Source organism: Vanellus vanellus, assembly GCF_965231255.1.
Source record: "Vanellus vanellus genome assembly, chromosome: 10".
In the NCBI taxonomy this organism is placed as follows: Eukaryota; Metazoa; Chordata; class Aves; order Charadriiformes; family Charadriidae; genus Vanellus; species Vanellus vanellus.
In genome coordinates this window covers 23,063,970-23,086,775 of record NC_138915.1, presented here as the reverse complement: position 1 = coordinate 23,086,775, position 22,806 = coordinate 23,063,970, and the positions used below count along the sequence as shown (strand labels likewise).

General features: G+C 56.9%; 1 protein-coding gene across 1 annotated transcript in view; it reads left to right on the top strand.

Moving 5' to 3' along the window:
- Positions 1 to 1,431: 1,431 nt before the first annotated feature.
- The window catches only part of DOCK11 (dedicator of cytokinesis 11), a gene marked incomplete at its 5' end in the record, with an annotated part of 94,197 nt that continues 72,822 nt past the window's right edge, over positions 1,432 to 22,806 (top strand). The window contains one exon of the mRNA XM_082488470.1: positions 1,432 to 1,575. Within this exon, the coding sequence (XP_082344596.1) occupies positions 1,432 to 1,575 (144 nt within the window). The remainder of the gene's footprint in view (positions 1,576 to 22,806) is intronic.

Here is a 22,806-nt window from a genome sequence, read left to right as displayed (position 1 = left end):
ATCAGAGCAATGTTTAATATGAAATGGCGTCTGCTGCCCCTTCAGTGAACTGCTAAAAAGCAGAACAATCCCTGGCTTGCATGCTTTAGGAGTCACAAATAACATTTTGAATGGTTTGGATCATAATAGCTGTATTCATTACCCCCTACAGACTGGCTCTCGTAATCTAAACAATTTCTCTATATGTTGAGTGACTGACAGCATGCCTGTAATTCCTGTGCAGTCCTTGTAGACGGTATTTAATCAGCCATGTGGCACAACATGTGTAAGTTGAAGAGTATGACTACCTGCCAACTCTGTCCAGTTCAGTATCTTGCTGTGAAGATGCAGCACGCCATAAAAAAAGTAAAAAGATGTAAAAGTAAGGCTTTAACATACCGAACATAAAGGGTCAGTGGTCCTGTCTTACCTCTATTATGATTTCAAAATCACCATCCTTAATAATAGTGCACAATGACAAAGTAACAAGGACCGGGAATTCACTTCAGCCCTAAGGCACCTCCCTTTTGCATCCTTACTTCTTGCCTTTGCAGCCTTCGTGGCCTCTATAATTGAAGCTCTTTCCTACAGCAAACCCTGTGGGTTGGAGATGCCGAGTGATGGGATTTGGTCCTGGATCCGGCTTAGCCTGATAGGAGTACGGCTGCTATAGCATGGACGTACCGTGGGCTGAGCTGCGTGGAGACCACCACTCCAAACGGACTGGTGCCCTGTTTGATGCTGAGCCTCCTCGGGGGGGTGGTGTTATAAGTGTCATCGAATTATTTAGTTTGGAAGGGACCTTTAAGATCAGTGAGTCCCACCATCCACCCAACCCTGCCCAACCCACCACTAACCCACGTCCCTCAGCACCACGTCTGCCCGTCTGTTAAATCCCTCCAGGGATGGCGACTCCACCACTGCCCTGGGCAGCCTGTGCCAGTGCTGGACACCCTTTTTGGGGAAGAAATTTTTCCTAATATCCAGTCTAAACCTCCCCTGGTGCAACTTGAGGCCGTTTCCTCTTGTCCCATCGCCTGTCGCTTGGGAGAAGAGACCGACCCCCCCCCCCCTCTCTACACCCTCTTTTGGGGTCACTGTGCGTCCGGTACCTCGGTCCGCAGGCAGGCGGGTGAGCCCAGTGCCACGCCGTGCCCTTACTGGGCCAACTGGGGCTGCGAGGGCGGGACGCGGGGCGCATCTCCCCGCAGCGGCCACCGCCGGCCCGGGAGGAGGACGCTGCTCCCCGGCGGAGCCCGGCCGGGCCTGGCGGGGCCGGAGAAGAGGACATCGCGGCACCTGCTGCGGGGACAAAGCGGGGCCGGGCCGAGCAGGGGCCCTCCCCGGCCCCGCCTCCGGCCCGGCCCCGCCGCGCCCGCCGGGAGGGAGAGGGCGGCAGCGGCCCCGCGGCGCGGCTGGGCTGGGGCTGGGCTCGGCGCGGACCATGTCGCCATGTCGGAAGTGAGGAAGTTCACCAAGCGGCTCAGCAAGCCGGGCACGGCCGCCGAGCTGCGGCAGAGCGTCTCGGAGGCGGTGCGAGGCTCCTTCGTCCCGGTGAGCGCCGCCCGGCCCGGCCCGACCCGGCGGTACCGCGGGGTGCGGAGCGGAGGGCGGTGGCGGGGCAGGGTCGGGCTGGGGATGCGCAGGGAGGGGGAAGAGGAAGAGGAAAGGGGATGGAGAAGGAGGGGGGTGGTGGGGGAAAGGGAAAAGAAGGGGCTGGGAAGGGGATGGGGAAGGGGGAAGAGGGAAAGGAAGGGGCTGGAGAAGGGCAGAGTGGGAGAAGAGGGAAGGGAAGGGGATGGGGAAGGGGTGGTGGTGGGGGAAGCAACAAGAAGGGGATGGAGAAGCAGAGAGGGCGGAAAAGCAAAAAGAAGGGTCTGGGCAGGGGATGGAGAAAGGGCAGAGGAAAAAGAAGGGGATGGAGAAGCAGAAAGGGGGGAAAAGCAAAAAGAAGGGTCTGGGCAGGGGATGGAGAAGGGGCAGAGCATGGGAAGAGGGAAAAGAAGGGGCTGGGAAGGGGATGGGGAAGAGGGAAAGGAAGGGGCTGGAGAAGGGGCAGAGTGGGAGAAGAGGGAAGGGTAGGGGATGGAGAAGGGGTGGTGGTGGGGGAAGCAACAAGAAGGGTCTGGGAAGGAGATGGAGAAGGGGCAGAGAGGGGGAAAAGCAAAAAGAAGGGTCTGGGAAGGGGATGGAGAAAGGGCAGAGAGAAAAGAAGGGGATGGAGAAGCAGAGAGGGGGGAAAAGCAAAAAGAAGGGTCTGGGAAGGGGATGGAGAAAGGGCAGAGGGAAAAGAAGGGGATGGAGAAGGGGCAGAGGGGGAAAAACAAAAAGAAGGATCTGGGAAGGGGATGGAGAAGGGGCAGAGCATGGGAAGAGGGAAAAGAAGGGACTGGGAAGGGGATGGAGAGGAGGCAGAGTCGGGGAAAAAGGAAAAAGAAGGGGCTAGAAAGGGGCTGGAGAAGGGGCAGAGCATGGGAAGAGGGAAAGGAAGGGGATGGAGAAGGGGCAGAGTGGGGGAAAAGGAAAAAGAAGGGGCTGGGAAGGGGATGGAGAAGGGGCAGAGCATGAGAAGAGGGAAAGAAGGGGATGGGGAGGGGTCAGAGTGGGGGGGGAAAGGAAAAAGAAGGGGCTGGGAAGGGGATGGAGAAGGGACAGAATGGGGGAAGAGGGAAAGGAAAGGGATGGAGAAGGGGAAAGAGGGAAAGGAAGGGGATGGAGAAGGGGAAAGAGGGAAAGGAAGGGGATGGAGAAGGGGAAAGAGGGAAAGGAAGGGGATGGAGAAGGGGAAAGAGGGAAAGGAAGGGGATGGAGAAGGGGAAAGAGGGAAAGGAAGGGGATGGAGAAGGGGAAAGAGGGAAAGGAAGGGGATGGAGAAGGGGAAAGAGGGAAAGGAAGGGGATGGAGAAGGGGAAAGAGGGAAAGGAAGGGGATGGAGAAGGGGAAAGAGGGAAAGGGAGGGGATGGAGAAGGGGAAAGAGGGAAAAGGAGGGGATGGAGAAATGTCGCAGCGGGGGAAGAGAGAAAAGAAGGGGCTGGGGAAGGGGCAGAGTGGGGGATGCACAGGGCAAGGGCCGGGCAGGGGCCAAATTCCCACTTTGGGTCCCCCTCTGTCCTTCCTATCCTGCCTTCCACCCCGCTTGTCACCTGCCGTCCCCATCTGAGCGCGGTTTGGAGGTGTGAGAGTCGCGGGGAACCAGCGCTTTTACCTCCTGGGGTGGGTTTGTGCTCGTGTGGTGGGAGCGGGAGTTGGCGAAAATCTGTCAGCGTTGAGCAAACAGGTAACGGAGCCCACCCTGCGCGGGGCACAGGCAGCGTCAACCCGGCGAATAACTAGGGCAGGACTGAAGGGCACGGTGCGAGAGAGACACGGGCGCTGGCGTGAGCCGGGAGTCCGACGTATCCCGGGAATCGCGCTCAAACGTCTGGGGCGAAAGTCACGTGCGTTATCGGCTGCGTTTCGTCCCCGCGTGTGGGATGCTGCAGCAGGTTGGCTTTGTTGTGCGCACAGCGGTGCAAACGATAGCCGCCGTCCCCCGGGTGGGTGCAGGGGTCAGCTCGGCGCTTCCCTGCGCTTTGTTGGCTGTATTTCAGTGTTGCTGGTTGAATTACTCTAGCGTGTAATCAACTTTGACCTTGACTTTGAGGGAAGGTTAGTCAGTGGGGTATGCAGAAAGTGCAGTGCACGTCCAGTCCTTAATTCCTGTTAGTTCTCTACTGACAGATTAAATGGCCTGTGCCGTTAAATAAACGGAGGGATTTAAACAGTTCTTTTAAAAACAGAGTTTTCTTATAAATTTACTGATTTCTATAGCTGAAAAAAGCCACAGTGATAATCCAGTCTGCTTTCCTAGTGCCGTGGCTGCTGCATCCTATGTGCAGATGTTCAGGGATCCTTACGGGCTCCCGTGCGATACGCTTTCCCTCTTTCATCAACAATACATGGGGACAAATGCTTTGTACGAGCTGATGGAACCTCTCATTAAAAATGAAATTGTTTGGATAGGGCCCGGAGAGCTTTGGTGTATCCTACAGGCAAATGGTTACCCGGTGCCTTTGGCAGAGAGGGAAGGGATGGGTGGGACTGCAGATGAAAATACGTAAAACCTTGACGGCAACCCAAAGGAGCCGGCGGAGCCCAGCGTCCACCAGCAGCCGCTCTTTTTCTCATCCTCGCCGGGGTTTCGCTGCCCACAGCGTCCCCGCCAGCCTCTCTGTCTCTCTGATGGGCAGATCCCCCCGAGCTGCCGTGCCGCTCGCTGCCTTTGCAGCCAAGCGCCGGAGGAGGGTGAGGGCAGGTGGCTCCGCTTCCCGGGTCTTGGCAGAGTTTCCTGCTTTCGGCAGTAAGGGATAAATCCCAGCACTTCTGCATCACTAGAAAGAGCCATAAGCCACTGCGGCGGCGTTCAGGGTGCGGGGAAGGAGGTGGCTTATAGGGCCGTCTCAGACGGCGCTTTGGGCGCCCTCAGTGATTAAGGATGCGGTTCACGCTTTCCGGGTTGCTCCAAGAAAAAGGTGGTTCCTCTCCATCTACCAAGTCATCGTCCTTGCGAGGAAGGGGTGTCTGTGCGCTGGCGTGCTGGCTGTGGGGAGGGTGGAGAGGGCATCCCGGGAAACGATGGTGGGGAGTGGTGGAGAGAGGGGGAGACTGAAAAGCCCTATTTTCTCCCAAGGCAAGGCTCAGCCTCGGTGCTGAGCAGCGTGGCCTGGTCCCCTACCCCTCTGCCCCCTCCTTTGCCATGGGCAAAGCCAGGGAGACCACCGGCCCCAGCATCAGCCGCGTGCCGGCGGGCTGCGGTCCCAGCCCTGCCGTGGCCTGGGGTGGTGCTGAGCTCACCGGTGCCAGCGGGAGGCAGGGGCTGGTCGACGGGTACGTGGACGAGCAGGCTGGCAGCGTGCGGTGTGTCCCAGGGTGTCGGAAGCGGGGGCTTTCTGGCAGTCTGAAGCAGGCTGGAGTCGCACTAGGGACCTCGCTTGGCAGGTCCCATCTCCTTCCTGCAGCCTGGACACGGCAGGTGACGTTAAGTCAATAAAAGCACGTGAGTAGAGACCCTGGGGACACCTTGCCTGTCCCTCGGGGATGCTGTCCGGTACCTGCGCTCTCTGTTTGCTTTGGAGCAATCGTGGCCGAGACCGTGAGGATCTGCGGTGGTGAGCACGGGTGAGATGAAGGGGTGGGGAGCAGAGCTAACGCTGCCTGTAGCGGAGCACGCAGCTTCAGCCGCAGGAGGAGTGGGCGCTATGGGGCTCTCTCAGCGCCTAGGCTGAGCTCGGCGTTTTGGGCGTTCAAGGCACTGCCTGGAGACGAGGAACCGTCTGGAGTAAGAAGCCATTTGTAGTCAGTGAATGAAATAGGAGTAAGTGAAAACCTCTCGGTGAGGAAAGCTTTTAACGTCATGGGAGCGGTCAGCTCGTACAGAGCCATCATTTGTGCGTTAAAGGAGTCGCACCTGCAGCCGGGAGCGCGGTGCTCGTGCGTGGCTGGCAGCGTGATGTCTGGTACTACGCGTCTCCAAAACTGCTGTCCTGCGGGTGCAGTGATGCTCATGTCATCTTATTTCTGTTCCTGATTTTCCCTTTACGCTCGTCTAGCGCCAGGAGAATATTTACGCTTCTCTTCGGTTTGCCGAGCAGGAGTGAAGTCGATGGGAGTTTGGTTGGTGTCTTCTGGCAGAGCTTCGCTCTTTTGTAGCTGTGGAAGGGGAGCGCTGGATACGGTGGTGGTCAGCCGTCAGCAGCAAAGAGGGGTTGTCCCTCTCCCAGGTGTCCTGGGGTACCCGTGTCCCACCCGTTGCCCTTTGGACCAGCTGCTGGGATGCAGTCAGCACTGGTCCTGTCGTGGTGTAAGCGGAGCTGTAGCAGCGAAAGTGAGCGTAGGCTGTGGTGGGGAGCTCCGAGGCGCGATGGTCCCCGTGGATGGGGAAGGACAAAGCTTTCACTTGGGGCTCTTCTGTTTCCTCTTAATGCGCTGGTGTTGCCGGCCTCCTGGCTGCCGTTCTGGCCTTGCGTGGCTTTCGGGGACCGCGTAAGGGCGGTCTTGGGGAGGGAAGAGAGTTGAGCGGGGGTGCCTTGAGAGCACGCACAGCCCTGGGGGGGGCACAGGCAGCCCGGGCGGGTGGGAGCCCCGGTTTTCTCTGCGCGCTTTCCTTCACAGAGCTGTAGGGCGGAGGGTGGATCGTAACCCTTTCGGCTTTGAATGGTCCCCGGTGCGTGCTACTGATTATAATTCGTGGATGGAGTTTTGGCTGAATAACTAACAAACAAAGTCGCTGTTTCAATAAACAGACCAATTTAGCAAAAGCATTAAGTTAACAGATGGGATAAATGACACGCTAAAAGATGAAGGAAAACTTTCAGATTAGGTTAAAGAGAGGAACAGTCAAAGCCTAAATGCGATAACTTAAACCATTCTTAACCGAGAGATCACTTGCAGCTTCAACCTTGCGGCATCAACAGTAAAATACAGTGCTAGACGCGCAATTTCAGAGCCGGAGTATGAAGTGCTGATGATACCTGGGAGAGACATCGAGGCTAGACCTCAAGGAGAGCAGCCAGGGACCTTTGGCAGCTGAGTACCAACGAGAAAGTCACGGCGAGGCAGGAGAAACCTTCATGGAGGCGCTGGCCATGATGGGACGTAGGCAGGAGAAACCTGCACGGAGGCACTGGCCATGATGGGACGTGGGCAGGAGAAACCTGCACGGAGGCACTGGCCATGATGGGACGTGGGCAGGAGAAACCTGCACGGAGGCGCTGGCCATGATGGTACGTGGGCAGGAGAAACCTGCACGGAGGCACTGGCCATCATGAGATGTGGGCAGGAGAGACCTGCATGGAGGCACTGGCCATCATGAGATGTGGGCAGGAGAGACCTGCATGGAGGCACTGGCCATCATGAGATGTGGGCAGGAGAGACCTGCATGGAGGCACTGGCCATCATGAGATGTGGGCAGGAGAGACCTGCACAGAGGCACTGGCCATGATGGGACGTGGGCAGGAGAAACCTGCACGGAGGCGCTGGCCATGATGGGACGTGGGCAGGAGAAACCTGCACGGAGGCGCTGGCCATGATGGGACGTGGGCAGGAGAAACCTGCACGGAGGCGCTGGCCATGATGGGACGTGGGCAGGAGAAACCTGCACGGAGGCACTGGTCATGATGGGACGTGGGCAGGAGAAACCTGCATGGAGGCACTGGCCATGACGGGACATGGGCAGGAGAAACCTGCACGGAGGCACTGGCCATGATGGGACGTGGGCATCCATGGGAGCGTTGCAAGACGGAGCTCAGGCCTTGCCGGGAGGATGTGCATGCGTGCTCTGGTGTGCAGTCCCTTGGTCTGGCGGAGGTGCCCGTGCACATCTCCTTCACCCCACCTTGGCTTTCCCCATGAAAGCATTGATGGGCACCATAGAGTTGAGCAGTTTAAGATCACAGGTCAGCACACGCAGATCTGCGATCTTAAGGCGCCGTTAGGAAAATAGCAAAGGCTTTCCCCTCTGCCTCAGGACCCGAATTAGCTGCACGTGGTCACTTGTTTCCCTGTGTGCGTGTACGGCCAAGACTGAGCCAGAGAATCCCCTCTCTCGTTGGGAACGATGCCCTGGGAACTGCCGGGGCCCCGCATGGAGAGGGCTGTGTCTCAAGCCAGTTGCCAGTTTTCCAAAGGTGCCCTTCTTTGTGTCATGACAGAAATAAAACATGCGGGAGACGAGATCAGAGGAGTGAGCACTTGACAAAACCCATTTTCCCACAGCGCTGCCAAGACCAGTCATCTGGTGGCAATTTTAAGTCTCCCACAATTACTCTGATTTTCTTTAGATCGTTTCTAGACAGATTAACTGAAGATACACGCGTTGCTTCTCAGGAGAGATTGAGAAAGGATGCAGACCTGGAGCACCTTATCTGAGAAGGAGCAGCTGCCCGGGCTTTGCCCACGTTGAGCGTCGGCCAGCCCAGTGGTACATCCCTGGGAACCCCAAGGCACAGCTTGGTGGCACCCAGACATACTTACAGCTCTCGGCCACCCATCTGCATCCAACTCCAGAGCCTCCAACAGCAGAAGGCCCCGGAGCTGTTGGAGTGGGGCCAGAGGAGGCCCCGGAGATGCTGGGAGGGCTGGAGCCCCTCTGCTGGGAGGACAGGCTGGGAGAGGTGGGGGGGTCAGCCTGGAGAAGAGAAGGCTCCACGGAGACCTCAGAGCCCCTTCCAGTGCCTAAAGGGGCTCCAGGAGAGCTGGGGAGGGACTCTGGATCAGGGAGGGGAGCCATGGGATGAGGGGGAAGGGTTTTACACTGGAAGAGGGGAGATTTAGATGAGAGATCAGGAAGAAATTGTTGCCTGTGGGGGCAGTGAGCCCCTGGCACAGGTTGCCCAGAGGAGCTGTGGCTGCCCCATCCCTGGAGGTGTTCAAGGCCGGGTTGGACGGGGCTGGGAGCAACCTGGGCTGGGGGGAGGTGGCCCTGCCCAGGGCAGGGGATTGGGACCAGATGATCTTCAAGGTCCCTTCCAACCCAAACCATTCCGTGATTCCATCTGCCCGCACATGAACTCCCAGCAATTGCAGTGCGGGAGAACCTCTGCTTGCAAACAGCTGCACCGATTCTTGCCGTTAGAGAGGTATTCAAGCCGGGTGTCTGCTCTCCGGTGTTACGTGGTGCTGCGGGATGTGCTCCCCGAAACCTCGCCGTGAGACTGTGGGCCGTGCGCCGGGGGAAGGTGGGTTTTGTTGATCCTGGCTGGGCCGGGCTCGTATGGGCGGCTCAGTTTCAGGCAGATGCAAAACAGGAGATAAAAAGCTCCTTAACGGTGATATGAAGAAGGTTTTGATGGGAGGCAAAGAGGCGTTTTGTTCTTTCTGTGGTTTTTTTTTTTTTTTCAGCTGAAACGGTATTATTAGTGTCTGAATTTATAGTCACGCAGAGGAAATCAGCTTTCTGCATAGAATCCTCTTTTAAGAAGCTAAATTCGCTTTGATCGATGTGAAGACTGTTTATATGCAGCCTTTGTAGTGATCTTGAGAGACACGGAATATATGCATGTTCCCCCCTCGGGTGCAGCCCATAGGCTGCGTTTGCATAATTTTACGTAGAAAAAGAGACGTATATGAGACACGGGAGGAAATTCTGCCCCTGCGTGAAGCGGGTGGAAGTTTTGCTGGCGGTTCAGCCTGGGCAAGTTTTGCCCGCTGCGGCGGGGTGACTCCGCAGTCGGCCACCCCGGCTCGCTCGGGATGCGCTTACGGAGAGATTAGTGCCCACATTCAAGAAAACACTCGAACGCATTCTTAAAATTAATGACATGCTTTCCTGAGGCGGGGCTGGTGTGCCCCGAGGGGTTGGCTTTAGCTGGGGGCTGGCTGCGTGCCGTGGAGGTGGTCTGGTTTGCTCCCGCCCGAGCACGCACCGGTTGCTCCGGGGATGAAGGGCACCGTCTTACGTGCTGCTATTTTTGGGGCCGCCTCTTAGCAAACCTCCGGCATTTCTCCTTACAGACACCCACTCCGGAGGAGACGGAGCGATACCTTGCTCCCCCGCGCGCGCCTGCGTGCCGAGGGATGGGTGCTGCAGGCTGAGCCGTGGTTTCTTGAGGTTTTCGGAGGCTACGACAAGCTTTTGGTGGGCACTACACCTTATCCTTCCCAAGGCATCGTTTAAATAGACGTGTCCTGCCGCTCGTTACAGGAAAGCTCCGGGAAGAGAGCAGAGCATCCGGTCCTTACACGCGCGCGTGTATACTTCTTCCCCGCGTGGCCGGGGTCTGAGCGCTTGCTGGGCAAGGCTGAGAGCGGTTCGCGCTGCGCCAGGCACAGCGTCGTGGAAATGCGGGTGTCCCTGCACCGGCGGCGTCTGCCCCGACCTGCCACCGCCAGCGGCGGCGGAACGGCTGGAGCAGATGGTCGGCGCTGGCGCCCGCAGCTAATGCCAGCGATGCGGCTGGGGATTTGGTGCACGCAAAATCCAGCGAGGGGACGACGCTCGGGCTTTTTTTTTTTTTTTTTTTCAGCCTCTTCTGGTATCTGGAGATATTTGCAGAGATGCCCTCCCCCAGGACCGGCAGTGTTTGAAGCTGGACCGCCTGCTGTAGCCTGTATCGGAGCATCCTTTTATACATGCGGCTTGGTGGCTCTTCCAGCATTTCGCTCAGCCCTTTGCGCGCTGATTTATTATCTCTAATGGTGCGAAATTACACAAAGCTTTTGACGTTTCTGCGGTCTGAGACCGCGAGTCGCAGTCGCGCACGGCAGCTGAACAGCAGCCAGGTTTGGGACACGCGTGTGCTTTAGCTTCCCCGGTTAATTGGCCTCCTGGCTCCCTGTCTGTCCGAGGAAGAAAAGGGCGGTTTCATATGCCTTCGTGGGCATTGCTGTCATCTCGGAAAAGCTGGAGCGTGTTTCCCTGCCGCCGCCTCCTTCCATCTCTTTCATTGCCTTAAAAAGTACAAATCGAAGCTCTCCCTTGCTGGCTCCTCTCTGACTTGTCTTTACAGCTTTTTCCTGCCCTCCCGCTGCTTCTCTAACGGGGTCAGGTCTGCTCGTTCCTCACCCCTCTCTCCTTTCTTGCTGAAATGCCATTTTTTTTTCTCTCCCCCATTAATATCTGCTGCCGCGGGGCCGTCCCCGGGGAGCTGCGGCTGGGAGCAGATCCTGCCTGCTTGGGTCCGGAGCGCTCCCTGCTCCATCACCCGGCTCCTGGCGCCGTGCTGGCTGGTGTAGGCACAAACGTGACCATGGGCAGTTCCATCTCAACCTGAGGAGGGACTTCTCTCCTGTGCGGGCGGCAGAGCACTGGCACAGCTGCCCAGAGAGGGGGGGAGTCTCCCCCTCTGGAGCCATTCCAAACCCGCCTGGAGGTGTCCTGTGCCACTGCTGGAGGTGCCCCTGCTCTGGCGGGGGGGTGGGATGGGGGAGCTCCAGAGGGCCCTTCCCACCCTCACCATTTCTGTGAAAATATAGCCATAAAAATCAAACATATATATATATATATGTTATATATATATATATATATATATATATATATATGTATTTAGGCAGTGGTCGGGAGCCTGGGACGTGGGTCGGAGCCCTGACAGGGCTGGAGGAAGCCACGGCTGGGGATGGTGGCTGTCCCCGTGCCTGCCAGGGCTTGGCCAAACCCACGGCTCAGCCCCTGGGGACACAAGGCGAGCTGGAGCGGGGGTGCAGGGGACAGGGCTGGAGGGGCACCGGGAGATGGGAGGCTTGGCGGGGACTGGGTTTGCGACGGGGGCAGGTCGGAAAGGCACAGTCGGGAGAGGAGAAAGGAGCCTCCATCCATCTCATGGAGGGAGATGATGACACTCGCAGGGTGGGCCAAGTGCCCACAAAGGGGGTTTTCAGGGGGGCAGACCCAGGGGCCGACAGACATCTGCTTCCCATGGGGGTCCAGAGAAGTCGCGTTGGACTCGGACCGGTTTCCCGTCGCAGTTCTGCCTTTTCCTCTGTGCCGGGGCAGCCCTAAGCGCTCCCGCGTCCCTTTGCCTAACGCCAGAGCTTGTGTGGATGTCTTCGCCTGGGGGAAGCTTTGAGGTGCTTCCATCAAAAATGGCATTTTGACTGCGGGTGGGTCGCAGCAGCGCGGAGCCCGTCCCCGGGGCGCTCCTGCCTTTGCCGGGGAGAAAAACGTTTAGAACTTTGCAGCCGCACGCGATGCCTGAAGCCGCAACGCAGATGGGGGCTGAGAAAAACAACTTCCTCGGGCGGTTAAACCACCACGGACATCTCTGGGGGTTTGGCTCCACTGTCGGAGGGTGTTTGCTGTGTTGTGTAAAACAACCCAAAACCAGCTCGCCGCTTCCAGCTCCGTGTTTTTCCCCGCCGCTGCTGTACGGGCTCGGGCAAGCGGCTTGACCGGTGCCGTGCGTGTTTGGTGGCCCAGCAATGCCGAGGAGGGTTTTGCCCGCTCGCCCCCGGGGAGCGGCTGCGCGGTTGGCTCGGCCCCGTGCGCAAGTGGTTTCTTGAGTGAAAAACAAGAGTTTTGAAGAGCAGGCAGGAAAGGGAGGGGTTCTGCTTGTGTGCAATTAATTGCTTTAAGATGTGAAGCTGGCTGTTCTGGAACTGGATGCTAAATATAAAACTGATACCACATAAATAAATGATGAAACACCAGTGACATCTGAAAAGCACTTTGGGATGCTCCAGTTAAGAACTTATATAAATAACGTGTATTATTGTCGTTGTAATTACTATTTTCCTTTTTTAGCATGACTGTGCTTAGAGAATGTTTTGAGAAGTCGTATCTGGCAGAAATTCAGCTGTCCCATAGAAACCAGTACCCTTTGGCCAATTTCTATCAATCCTCTTCTTTTCGGAGGAAGAAAATCGAAGCTGGGCTGTGTTTGCATCCCTCTCGTGCGCTGCGGCAGATGCTCAGCTGGATGCAGGTGCAGCTCTGCTGACGTAGAGCCGCGCTGGTCCCTCCCTCTGCTCCCGGTGCCGGACCGGAGCCGGGATGTACCTGTGCGGGCAGGGACACGTGGGACACACAGGACTTAAAGGTGGTGTATCCGGGCACTGGAGATGCCGCGGCAGCCTGTACTGAGCGGTCAGTGGTGTCTCTCACGCAGAAGCGCTTGGTGATGCCGAGGAAGGTCAGGGCGGAGAGGACAAGGGTACCGAAAGCAATGTCAGGCGCTTGCCCTAATGCACCGCGTGGTGCAGGAGCAGTGATGGATCACCTCCAGTGTGTGCTCATGGCAGAGACGGGCTGTGCCCCCCACTACCGCTCGTCTCCGACAGTGCTTTCCCTATCGACTCTGTACTTGAGGGCATCATTTTTGGAGGAGGTGCAGGAAGACGCTGCGCTCCCTCGCAGCCCGGGCTGCTCGCAGGTCGGCTGCGAACCGGCGCTGCTTCGTGAGGGCTGTTTCCTCTGCTTAAGGGGTTATGCAAGAATCTCGAGCTTTCAGGAAAAAACCAGCCCTCCTGGCCCTCGTGGCTGCAGAACCAAGTTTCAAAACGCGATCTGCTGAAGGCTGTCAAGCGTGGAGCCCACTTCTAAGTAAGTGGAAGGGAAATGAAGAGCCGTACGCTAATTTGTCCTGACTTCCTGTTGTTTCTAAGCCAGTTTGAAAATGTTTCAAGGCCTGAATTAGTTTTATTTGCCTAAGCAGTAACGATAGGTAAATGTTTGTATGTCTACACTGACATCAGTTTTTTGACTGTTTTCTTGAAGCCTTCTCCGAGCCGGTGTCTCGCGCTGGTTTCACGCCGCTCTCGGAGGCAGCGCTGGTAACGGCGAGCAGTGCTTTGTCACTAGAGAATCGGGTATGGCATTGAAAAAGGAGATGTCTGAGTTAGGAAAGACCCAGAACCCAGCCTGCCCTTCGCAGGGAAGCTCCGATGAGGGGGCAGGAGGAGGGAGGTGTGAGCGGGCGAGATGCTTTTGCACGGGGCGGCGGGGAGCGCAGGAGAGGGGGCAGGCTCTCGCTCCGCACTTTCGGATAGAAAATGTGACTCATTTCCACTGCAAGTGTCGTCTTGCAGGGTGCCAGAGCGGGTACCCATCCTCCCCTTCCCCGCCACACGGCTTTTTATTTCTCTGAGAGCTCCCGTCAGCCGCAGCCCTCTCCATTTAGCGCAGGGAGGGGTACAGCAGCCTGAGCTGTCGGTGTCCCCGAGCAGGAGCGTGGCACAGACTGGCACAAACTCCCGCGTGGAGGTGGGAGTGTGGGGGCTCTCTGTGTCCTGCTTTCCTCTTTCTGCTCCGGGTTACAGAGCATCCATGCAAGGTAGTGCTGCCGGCTTCGCCCTGGGATGCAGGATTTCACAGAATCATAGAATGGTTTGGGTTGGAAGGGACCTTGAAGACCATCCAGTCCCAACCCCCTGCCCTGGGCAGGGCCACCTCCCCCCAGCCCAGGTTGCTCCCAGCCCCGTCCAACCCGGCCTTGAACACCTCCAGGGATGGAGCTTTCGGGTGAGCTGGAAGGAGGTGTGGGACGGGCTGTCCTGCAGCAGGCAGTGCCCGCGGGGCAGGCATGTTGGAGCTCTCGGGGGTGATGCTGTTTCGGAGGTTGCTCGCTGCCCGCGGCAGGGCTGTGCAGAGCGTTGCGCTGAGCTGCGGTGGTACCTGATCTCTCCCTGTGTCCTGGCTTGAGCCACACAGGACAAATTTTTCTTCTAACTCTTGGGAAAACTGCACTTTTAGAAGACTCCAGTGTCTGAATTTGTGAAAATACTTATTCACAGCCAGCGATGGTGTGCGGGTTTCGAGGTCACAGTGTTTTCGAGCTGGCCGGGTGTGGGGATGAGGGGGAGCGAGACCCGGGCACTGGACCTGAGCTGCCAACAGGGTTATTCCATACCATGGACGGCGCATTCCATAGAAATCAGGAATTTTGCTGAGGAGTTCTCTCTCTCCACCCTGAGAACCCCTCGCCCCGGTGCCGCAGCCCTGAGCCCTTCCCTTCCTCCCGCAGCCGCAGCGCTGGCGGTGTCCCACGTTGGCTGTCACTGCGGGGAGCGCACGGCTTCTACCCACAGAACGGGCCGGGGGTAATCCCTGTGTATTTTATATTGCTATTGGGACCAGTATTGGTTCTTTAGTGTTATCAATGTTAATTATTTAATATTCGTCTATTACATCTGTTTATATTTCAACCCTCAGGTTTTCTTGTTTTTCCCCAATTCCCTTTCGCGGGTGGGGAGGGGTCATCAGATGAGAGAATCATAGAATGGTTTAGGTTGGAAAGGACCTTGAAGACCATCGAGGTCCAACCCCCCTGCCATAGGCAGGGCCACCTCCCCCCAGCCCAGGTTGCCCATGGCCACATCCAGCCTGGCCTTGAACACCTCCAGGGATGGGGCCTCAACAACCTCTCGGGGCAACCTGGGCCAGTGCCTCACCACCCTCACAGTGAAACACTTCTTCATCCCGCGGGGTTCGCGGGATGCTCGTGGATACACGCTCCCCATCGCCCGGTGAGAGCCGCTTCACTGCCTCTCCTCTCATTTCCCCCCAAAAAAAGTGGTTTTGCTGAGAAGCCCACGCAGCCCTTGGCAGCGGCGAGGCCGCCTCGCGTTGTGCCTGCTGCTACGTGTGCTGACTCACGCGGGCTCCCGGGTCCTTCCACCTCTCTCCTGTGCTTTTGGATGCAAAGTCTTTGGGGCAGAGGCTTTATTCTGGCTTGGCGCAGGGTCAAGGCGGTTCCGGGTGCTGGAGAGCCAAGCTCAGGGTTTTCCCCACTTATCAGTGCTCTTTCTTAAGCCCGGGTTCCTGGAATGACGCATTATGTGTGAATCTCAGCTTTTTTTAAATGAAGCTCTGTCGCCTTGCTGCAAGCAGGAGTTAGAGCCTGTAACTGGGATCGGATGGCCATGCGGGAACTGGGGGCAGGAAAAGTGAAGAGTCATAAGAGTGCTATTAAAAAAAAAAACAAACAACCCCAACAAACAAAGAACAAAACCCCAAACAAACAACTCTTAAAGACCACACAATTTGAGAGCGCCCTGACCTGAGGTCTTTGAATCCCTGGCTTTGGAAAAGCTTTTCTCTGGCTAGAAATTCCTCAGTGCCACGTGCCCATAGGGTTTGCCAAGAGAGTTTCTCAGTTCCCGTTTAGATTCTCCCATGGACTGTCAGCTTTCACGAGCGAAATAAAAAATGGGGAGTACTCTTTGCTGCCTGCGAGGCATCCTCGCGATTCAGGATCGCGCGTTGGGGTGGGAAGCGGTCCCTCTCCGCCCAGTGCCGTTACCAGTCTCAGAAGTGATGTGACTGTGACTGGTGCCCAAAGCGTAGTCGTGTGCTTCCCTTTCTACCCCCGCTTTAGCTTTCAATCAATTCCCCAGATTGACTTCGCCTCTTGTTTTCAGTGTATTTCGCCTACTCGGTCCTTTGGGATTTTAAAATTTTAAAATTTGGGCTTTGCCAGGCTCGCCACGCAAGTGCGTTCCAGGGTTGCGAGGGAGGAGGCAGTAAAGGGGCAGGCTGTGAAATGCTGGCTGAATTTTGGGGAGCAGTTGCCCATCCCTACGTACGTGCCGTCCATACTATTTCCGCCTCTTTAGCTACGGTAAAGAGTCAGCGCTTTTAGTGTTCGGATCGCCGGCGTCTCTCTGGCTGCTTTGGCACTGGGTTGAGCTTCGCTTCTGAGGAAGTGAGAAAACGCCACATCCCACGTGCTGCGCAACCCGCGAGCGATTTGGGGGGAGGCACGGCGGAAACGTTGCAGGGCGGCGATGGAGCAGCCTGTGTGTGTGTGTGTGTGTGTGTGTGTGTGTGAAGCGAGAGCGGAGCGTGCTGCGGCTCGTGCTGGGTGCTGGAGGTTGCTCACGCTTGGCTTCCACCGCACAAGGGGGTCGTGTCGTCGCAAAGGGCTGAGCGAATTGGTTAAAGTGGAGCCAAACCAGCCAGGTTTGCCCTCGAATTGTTTTCTTTGAATATTTTTTGTTTAAGCTGAGAGACAGCCTGAAAGGACTGAAAATACAAAAGCTTTCTGATAGTTTTCTTTTGGCCACTGTTTTAAAAAAGTACTCGGATGAAACATTTTTCCTTTACTTTCTGTACACTGGATTATTACACTTGGATTATACCTGTTGTCATTCTGGGAGAAAAGGATCTCAGAAAAACATTAATGATACAGAATCACAGAACGGTTTAGGTTGGAAGGGACCTTAAGGATCATCTCATTCTAACTCTCTGCCCTGGGCAGGGCCACCTCCCCCCAGCCCAGGTTGCCCCAAGCCCCGTCCAACCCGGCCTTGAACACCTCCAGGGATGGGGCAGCCACAGCTTCTCGGGGCACCCTGCGCCAGGGGCTCACCGCCCGCACAGGGAAACATTTCATCCTCATATCTTATCTTGTCTAAGAGTTTCTTCCTGATATCTAATCTAAATCTCCCCTCTTCCAGTTTGAAGCCATTCCCCCTCATCCCATGGCTGCCCTCCCTGATCCAGAGTCCCTCCCCGGCTCTCCTGGAGCCCCTTTCGGCACTGGAAGGGGCTCTGAGGTCTCCCCGGAGCCTTCTCTTCTCCAGGCTGACCCCCCCCAGCTCTCCCAGCCTGTCCTCCCAGCAGAGGGGCTCCAGCCCTCCCAGCATCTCCGGGGCCCCCTCTGGCCCCGCTCCAACAGCTCCGTGTCCTTCTGCCGTGGGGACCCCCCGAGCTGGAGGCAGCACTGCGGGGGGGTCTCCCCAGAGCAGAGCGCAGCAGAGGGGCACAATCCCCCCCTCACCCTGCTGGCCACGCTGCTGGGGATGCAGCCCGGGGTGCCGGGGGCTTTCTGGGCTGCCAGCGCACATTTGTGGCACGTTAGTATGGTGTACAAGCACAGCACACTGGAAGAGAGGTGGCCACTCTTTTTCAGGCAATAAATGTTTAAAACAGAAATGGCCTTTCCTGTACTCCCCCACATGAATATCTCCAGTTGTCGTTGTGAGCCTTTGTTCGCAACAAGCAAATATAAGGAATTTTATAAGCTTTGCGAATGGATACAGAAAGGTGACGGTTTAATCTGACTTCTTAAGATCCCTCCCTCTTGGTTCATGGGTTCCTTCAAACCCTCTCTGGTGGCTTCCCTCCAGCGGGGTGCGTGCCCGGGCTGGCAGGGGGCGGCAGGACGAGCGGGGCGCTGAGGTTGAGGACCTTTCCTTGGGGTTTCCCTCACGCCGGGCTCTTTGCGCTCACGCTTGGCCGAGGGCAGAGCATCGCGTCGGTGTTGGCGGGCATGTTTTTGTCGAAGTCATTTCACTGGATTTCCTGTTAAAATGCCAGCCAGCGTGCCTGCTGGTGGAGAGGCGATACTCCGATAGACGGGCTGTTGTCTCGCCGGTGCCCAAGCGGAGCCTCCTGACCCAGCCTGGCCGAGGGCTCCAGCGCGGCGGACCACCCTCTCCCCCGTGCTCCTCATGGCCTCGTGCTCCGGGCAGCAGCAGGACAGAGCGAGCAACATGTGTTTTTGGGAACACGCTGGCGCACGCAGCTTGAACTGATGTGTTTTTTTTTTTAAAGAGGTGAGTGCGCATCTCCAGGAAGAGCACATTGCTCTCCTCTTATCTTTGTTTAAAAATCACTTTTTTTCCCTCGCTGTGAGGTGTTTCCCAGGGGTGTGGGTTTTTATCCCGGTGCGGCGGGCTTGGGAGCCGCTGCCGGCTGGGCTCGGGGTGCCGCAACCGCGGGAGGAGGCGGCTCAGCCCCGACCTGCCCCCGCGGTCGCAGGGACGCGGGCAGCATCGCCGTGCACCCGGCTGCCTGCCCTGCGTGACCGGCTGCTGCCCGTACGCTGCGCAACAGGGTGGCTTTGGCAGCACCGCGTGGGTTTGGGTTTGGATTTTGTTTTTTTCCCCCAGCAGAAAATGGGTTGATTTCGTTGCTGGGCTGGCAGCGTTTTCTTTGTACTTGGATATCGGCTTTCCCGGTGGAGGAGTTTGTGGTTTCTAAGAGTCTAATTGTTTTAGCGTAATAGTTTTTCCTCTGCTTTCGTAATGACTTTGGTGGGTGCCATCTGCTGTTGTGGCAGTGCGGGGCTGAGCGCTGGGTGCCGGGAGCCGTGTGCTTTAACCCAACGCGCCAGGGAAACTAAGACTTCGGAATCTGATTTTCAGGGCTTAAAGCTTTACCTCCAGCCCTGTTGGGCACCGGGATGGGCCAAAGGGAAAGCGATGTTTGTGCCGGCTCCCTCCTTACTCGGCGGGTCTGTTTGCAGGGGCACGGGCATGCCTGGCCCCGCTGGGCAGCCGGCACGGGTCGGCATGGATGGAGAAGGCTCTGGTCCATCGATGGCAGGCAAGGGACGGGCCACAGCCTTTCGTGCTTTGCTTGGAAAGAGCTTGACCCCCGTCGTTTGGCTTCAGTTTAGAGACATTGAGTCATGCTCAGCGCGAGCGCGGCTGGCGTAACGCTGTGATGCGGGTGACAGAGGGCTGAAACGGGGAAATGGAGTGCTGCCTCCAGCTCTGGGGGTCCCCAACAGCAGAAGGACACGGAGCTGTTGGAGCAGGGCCAGAGGAGGCCCCGGAGATGCTGGGAGGGCTGGAGCCCCTCTGCTGGGAGGACAGGCTGGGAGAGGTGGGGGGGGTCAGCCTGGAGAAGAGAAGGCTCCGGGGAGACCTCAGAGCCCCTTCCAGTGCCTAAAGGGGCTCCAGGAGAGCTGGGGAGGGACTTTTTACAAGGGCATGGAGTGATAGGATGAGAGGGAATGGCTTCAAACTGGAAGAAGGGAGATTTAGATGAGATATTGGGAAGAAATGTTTCCCTGTGCGGGCGGTGAGCCCCTGGCGCAGGGTGCCCCGAGAAGCTGTGGCTGCCCCATCCCTGGAGGTGTTCAAGGCCGGGTTGGACGGGGCTTGGAGCAACCTGGGCTGGGGGGAGGTGGCCCTGCCCAGGGCAGGGGGTGGCACTGGATGGTCCTTCCAACTCTAACCATTCCATGAATCTATGAAATCACACAGCTTGGGTAAGGAGAGCTCTAGGGACTGCATTTCTAACAGCTCCGGAGGAGAAATCCCTGTCTGTGGGTGCTGCAACACCCATCTGGGTTGCGGCTCTTGGCATCCCTGACCTCCTGGGGCTCTCCGGGTTGCTGGCCCCATGTCCGGGGACTCAGCACGGCCTCACGGGCTACAGAGGCCAGCACCAGCCTGCGCAACACATTTTGTCCAATTTCACTAAATCCGCAGGAGTGAGTTATTTTAAGCAGCTTTTTCCTATCCGTGGTGAGCAGTGCTGTACGGGTTTTGAAGCCTCTCATGTGAGGTTGTGGGATCCTTTTCCATCCTTACCCTTTAATGATCATCAAATCCCCCCAGTGTCACGGCCAGGATGTTGTCTTGCGGGTCATCAGAGACGTCAAAGCTAGAAAAGAAATGTTATCGGAAAGCCCGCTTTTGAAAAGAACAACTTCAGAAACAGAGTCCCGGTTTCAGGTTCACGTTGCAAAAATGGACTGAAGATACTGTGTAATTGGAAGGCCCGAATTCTGCGTACCCAAAGCCGCTATTTAATGCCGTAGCGATGTGAAAGGCTCTTAGAGGGAATCTAATTTACCGTTCCAGCTGCTGCCAGGGTGAGGTGAGACGGGGAGTCGGTGTAAGCAGGGCTGGGGCTCCCGGCGCTGCTTTAACCGGTGATGCTGCAGAGCTTTGCTGGGATTGCTGCGGTGCTGAGCAGCGCGAAAGGTAAATCGGAGGGGTCGGCAGCGAGCCGTACCCCTGGTCTTGTGGAGTCCTGCCTGGTCCCCTGGGGTGGCCAAGCTTTGGGGACGCCTGGCCCCAGACCTGCAAAGGGGAGAGTGGCTCGTGAGTGTCCTCTTAATTCGCATTAATAGGCAAAGCTTGGCAAATTTTCAGAAGTGCAGTCTTATCCTGAAATCACTCTCATCACTCTCTGCAACTATTTGAAAGGACACTGTAGAGAGGTTGGTGCTGGTCTCTTCTCGCAGGTAATTAATGACAGAACAAGAGGGAATGGCTTCAAGCTCCAACAGGGCAGAGTTAGACTGAACATTAGGAAAGAATTTTTCACAGAAAGGGTGGTCGGGCATTGGAATAGACTGCCCAGGGAGGTGGTTGAGTCACCATCCCTGGATGTGTTTAAGAGACGTTTAGATGTGGTGTTGGGGGATATGGTGTAGGGGAGAACTTTGTAGAGTAGGGTAGACGGTTGGACTCAATGATCCCAAGGGTCTCTTCCAACCTAGACAATTCTATGATTCTATGACTCTATGAAATAAGTATTTCAGATGATGCACCAAATTCAATTAAGCTTGTAAAGAGCATGAGACTAACTGAGAGAAAATGGGTTCCTTTTCGCCGTCCACCTCTTGGGTTTTGGGGACTCACAGAATTTTTTTTTCAGAGTTGGAAGGGACCTCTAGAGATCATCTAGTCCAATTCCCCAGCTAAAGCAGGGTTGCCTGGAGCACAAGAGACTCCTATTTTTCAGATGATCTCTTTCTTTTTGCTGACACTCCCCTGCAGCTCGGGTCCGGGATGCGGGAGCAAGAGGGGCCCCACGTGCGATGAGGATGGCAGCACGCAGCGCTGGGGCTGGCAGCATCTGCCACCCCGTGCCCCAATCCCCCCCGTGGCCGGGGGACCCGGGCAGCAGCGCCTGGCCACCCTGTCACCCAGCGTGGGCTCTCTGCCGAGTGGCCTTTGTCTTTCCTACCAGTAAACTGGTGGGCTTGGCAAGTTTGCCAATGATACCAAGCTGTGTGGAGAGGTAGACACACTGGAGGAGAGGGATGCCATCCAGAGGGGCCTGGACAGGCTGGAGAGGTGGGCTCACGCCAACCTCATGCTGTTCAACCAGGCCAAGTGCAAGGTCCTACATTAGGGTTGGGGCAATCCCAAGCACGAACCCAGGCTGGGCAGGGAATGGCTGGAGAGCAGCCCTGAGGAGAAGGACTTGGGGCTGTTGGTGGATGAGAAGCTCAACATGAGCCAACAATGTGTGACTGCAGCCCAGAAGGTCAACCGTATCCCGGGCTGCATCAGCAGAAGCATGGCCAGCAGGGCGAGGGGGGGGATTGTGCCCCTCTGCTGCGCTCTGGGGAGACCCCCCCGCAGTGCTGCCTCCGGCTCGGGGGGTCCCAACGGCAGAAGGCCATGGAGCTGTTGGAGCGGGGCCAGAGGAGGGCACGGAGGTGCTGTGAGGGCTGGAGCCCCTCTGCTGGGAGGACAGACTGGGAGAGGTGGGGGGGTTCAGCCTGGAGAAGAGAAGGCTCCGGGGAGACCTCAGAGCCCCTTCCAGTCCCTAAAAGGGGGCACAGGAAAGCTGGGGAGGGACTTTTTACAAGGGTATGTAGTGATAGAAAGAGTGGGAACGGTTTTACACTGAAATAGGGAGATTTAGATGAGATACAAGGAAGAAACGTTTCCCTGTGGGGGCGGTGAGCCCCTGGCGCAGGGTGCCCCGAGAAGCTGTGGCTGCCCCATCCCTGGAGGTGTTCAAGGCCGGGTTGGACGGGGTTTGGAGCAACCTGGGCTGGGGGGAGGTGGCCCTGCCCAGGGCAGGGGGGTGGGACTGGATGGTCTTCAAAGTCCCTTCCGACCTAAACCGTTCTACAAGTCTCTACAAGTCATTCTACAAGTCTCCCGCCATGGCTGCAGTGCTAACACGGCACCAAGGCTTGGAAGGTTTCTTTCAGGACTGTGCGAGCAGTGCAGCAAAGTTTCCAGAGAGCAATGAACCACTTCAGATAGCTGAGCTAATCCACGCTGGATTCCTGCAGCATGGAATAGAGCCATTCTGAAAGCAAAACCCTGTGGGGCAGGAGGCGTATTTTCCCCCGCCAAGGGTAAGAGCTTCTTTGTGGACAGCCAGAAGCACGGCAGAGCAGGTGCTCGGCGAAAGGCTGTGCAGAAATTGCTCTGCCCAGAGGCTTGTATGGCATCCAGGCATGGCTCGCATTAGTAAAACGGGCCTTAATTGCACAGAGGCTCTGTGGTCTCCTCCATCAGAGAGATGCTGGGATGTCATTGGTGCTGCTGGGATGCAGTCCTGGGAACCACGGCGTGAAAGGGACCCGCCTTGCATTTCTGCAGTGCTGCGGGGAGAAGCTTTCATCTCGGTTTTGCTTTCTGAACGTATGAAAAGCTCACCCGTCGTGCACGTGGGAGAGTGGGATGGCCTCTGCCCGGTGGGGCTGGTCCTTTGGGTGAGAGAAGCCAGAGGCAGCCTGAGAGAGGCGGCTGCCTTCTCTGCTCCAGCCCAATTGACCGTCCAGCTCCACTACAGACCCTGAATTTTTATTCTCTTTTTACTATGTACCAGAGTACGTACCAGAGTACGGCAAAAATGGGGAAAGAAATTTTTTTTTTTCAATTCCTGGATTTATTTATTTTTTTTTTTAAAAGATGCTGCTGCATGA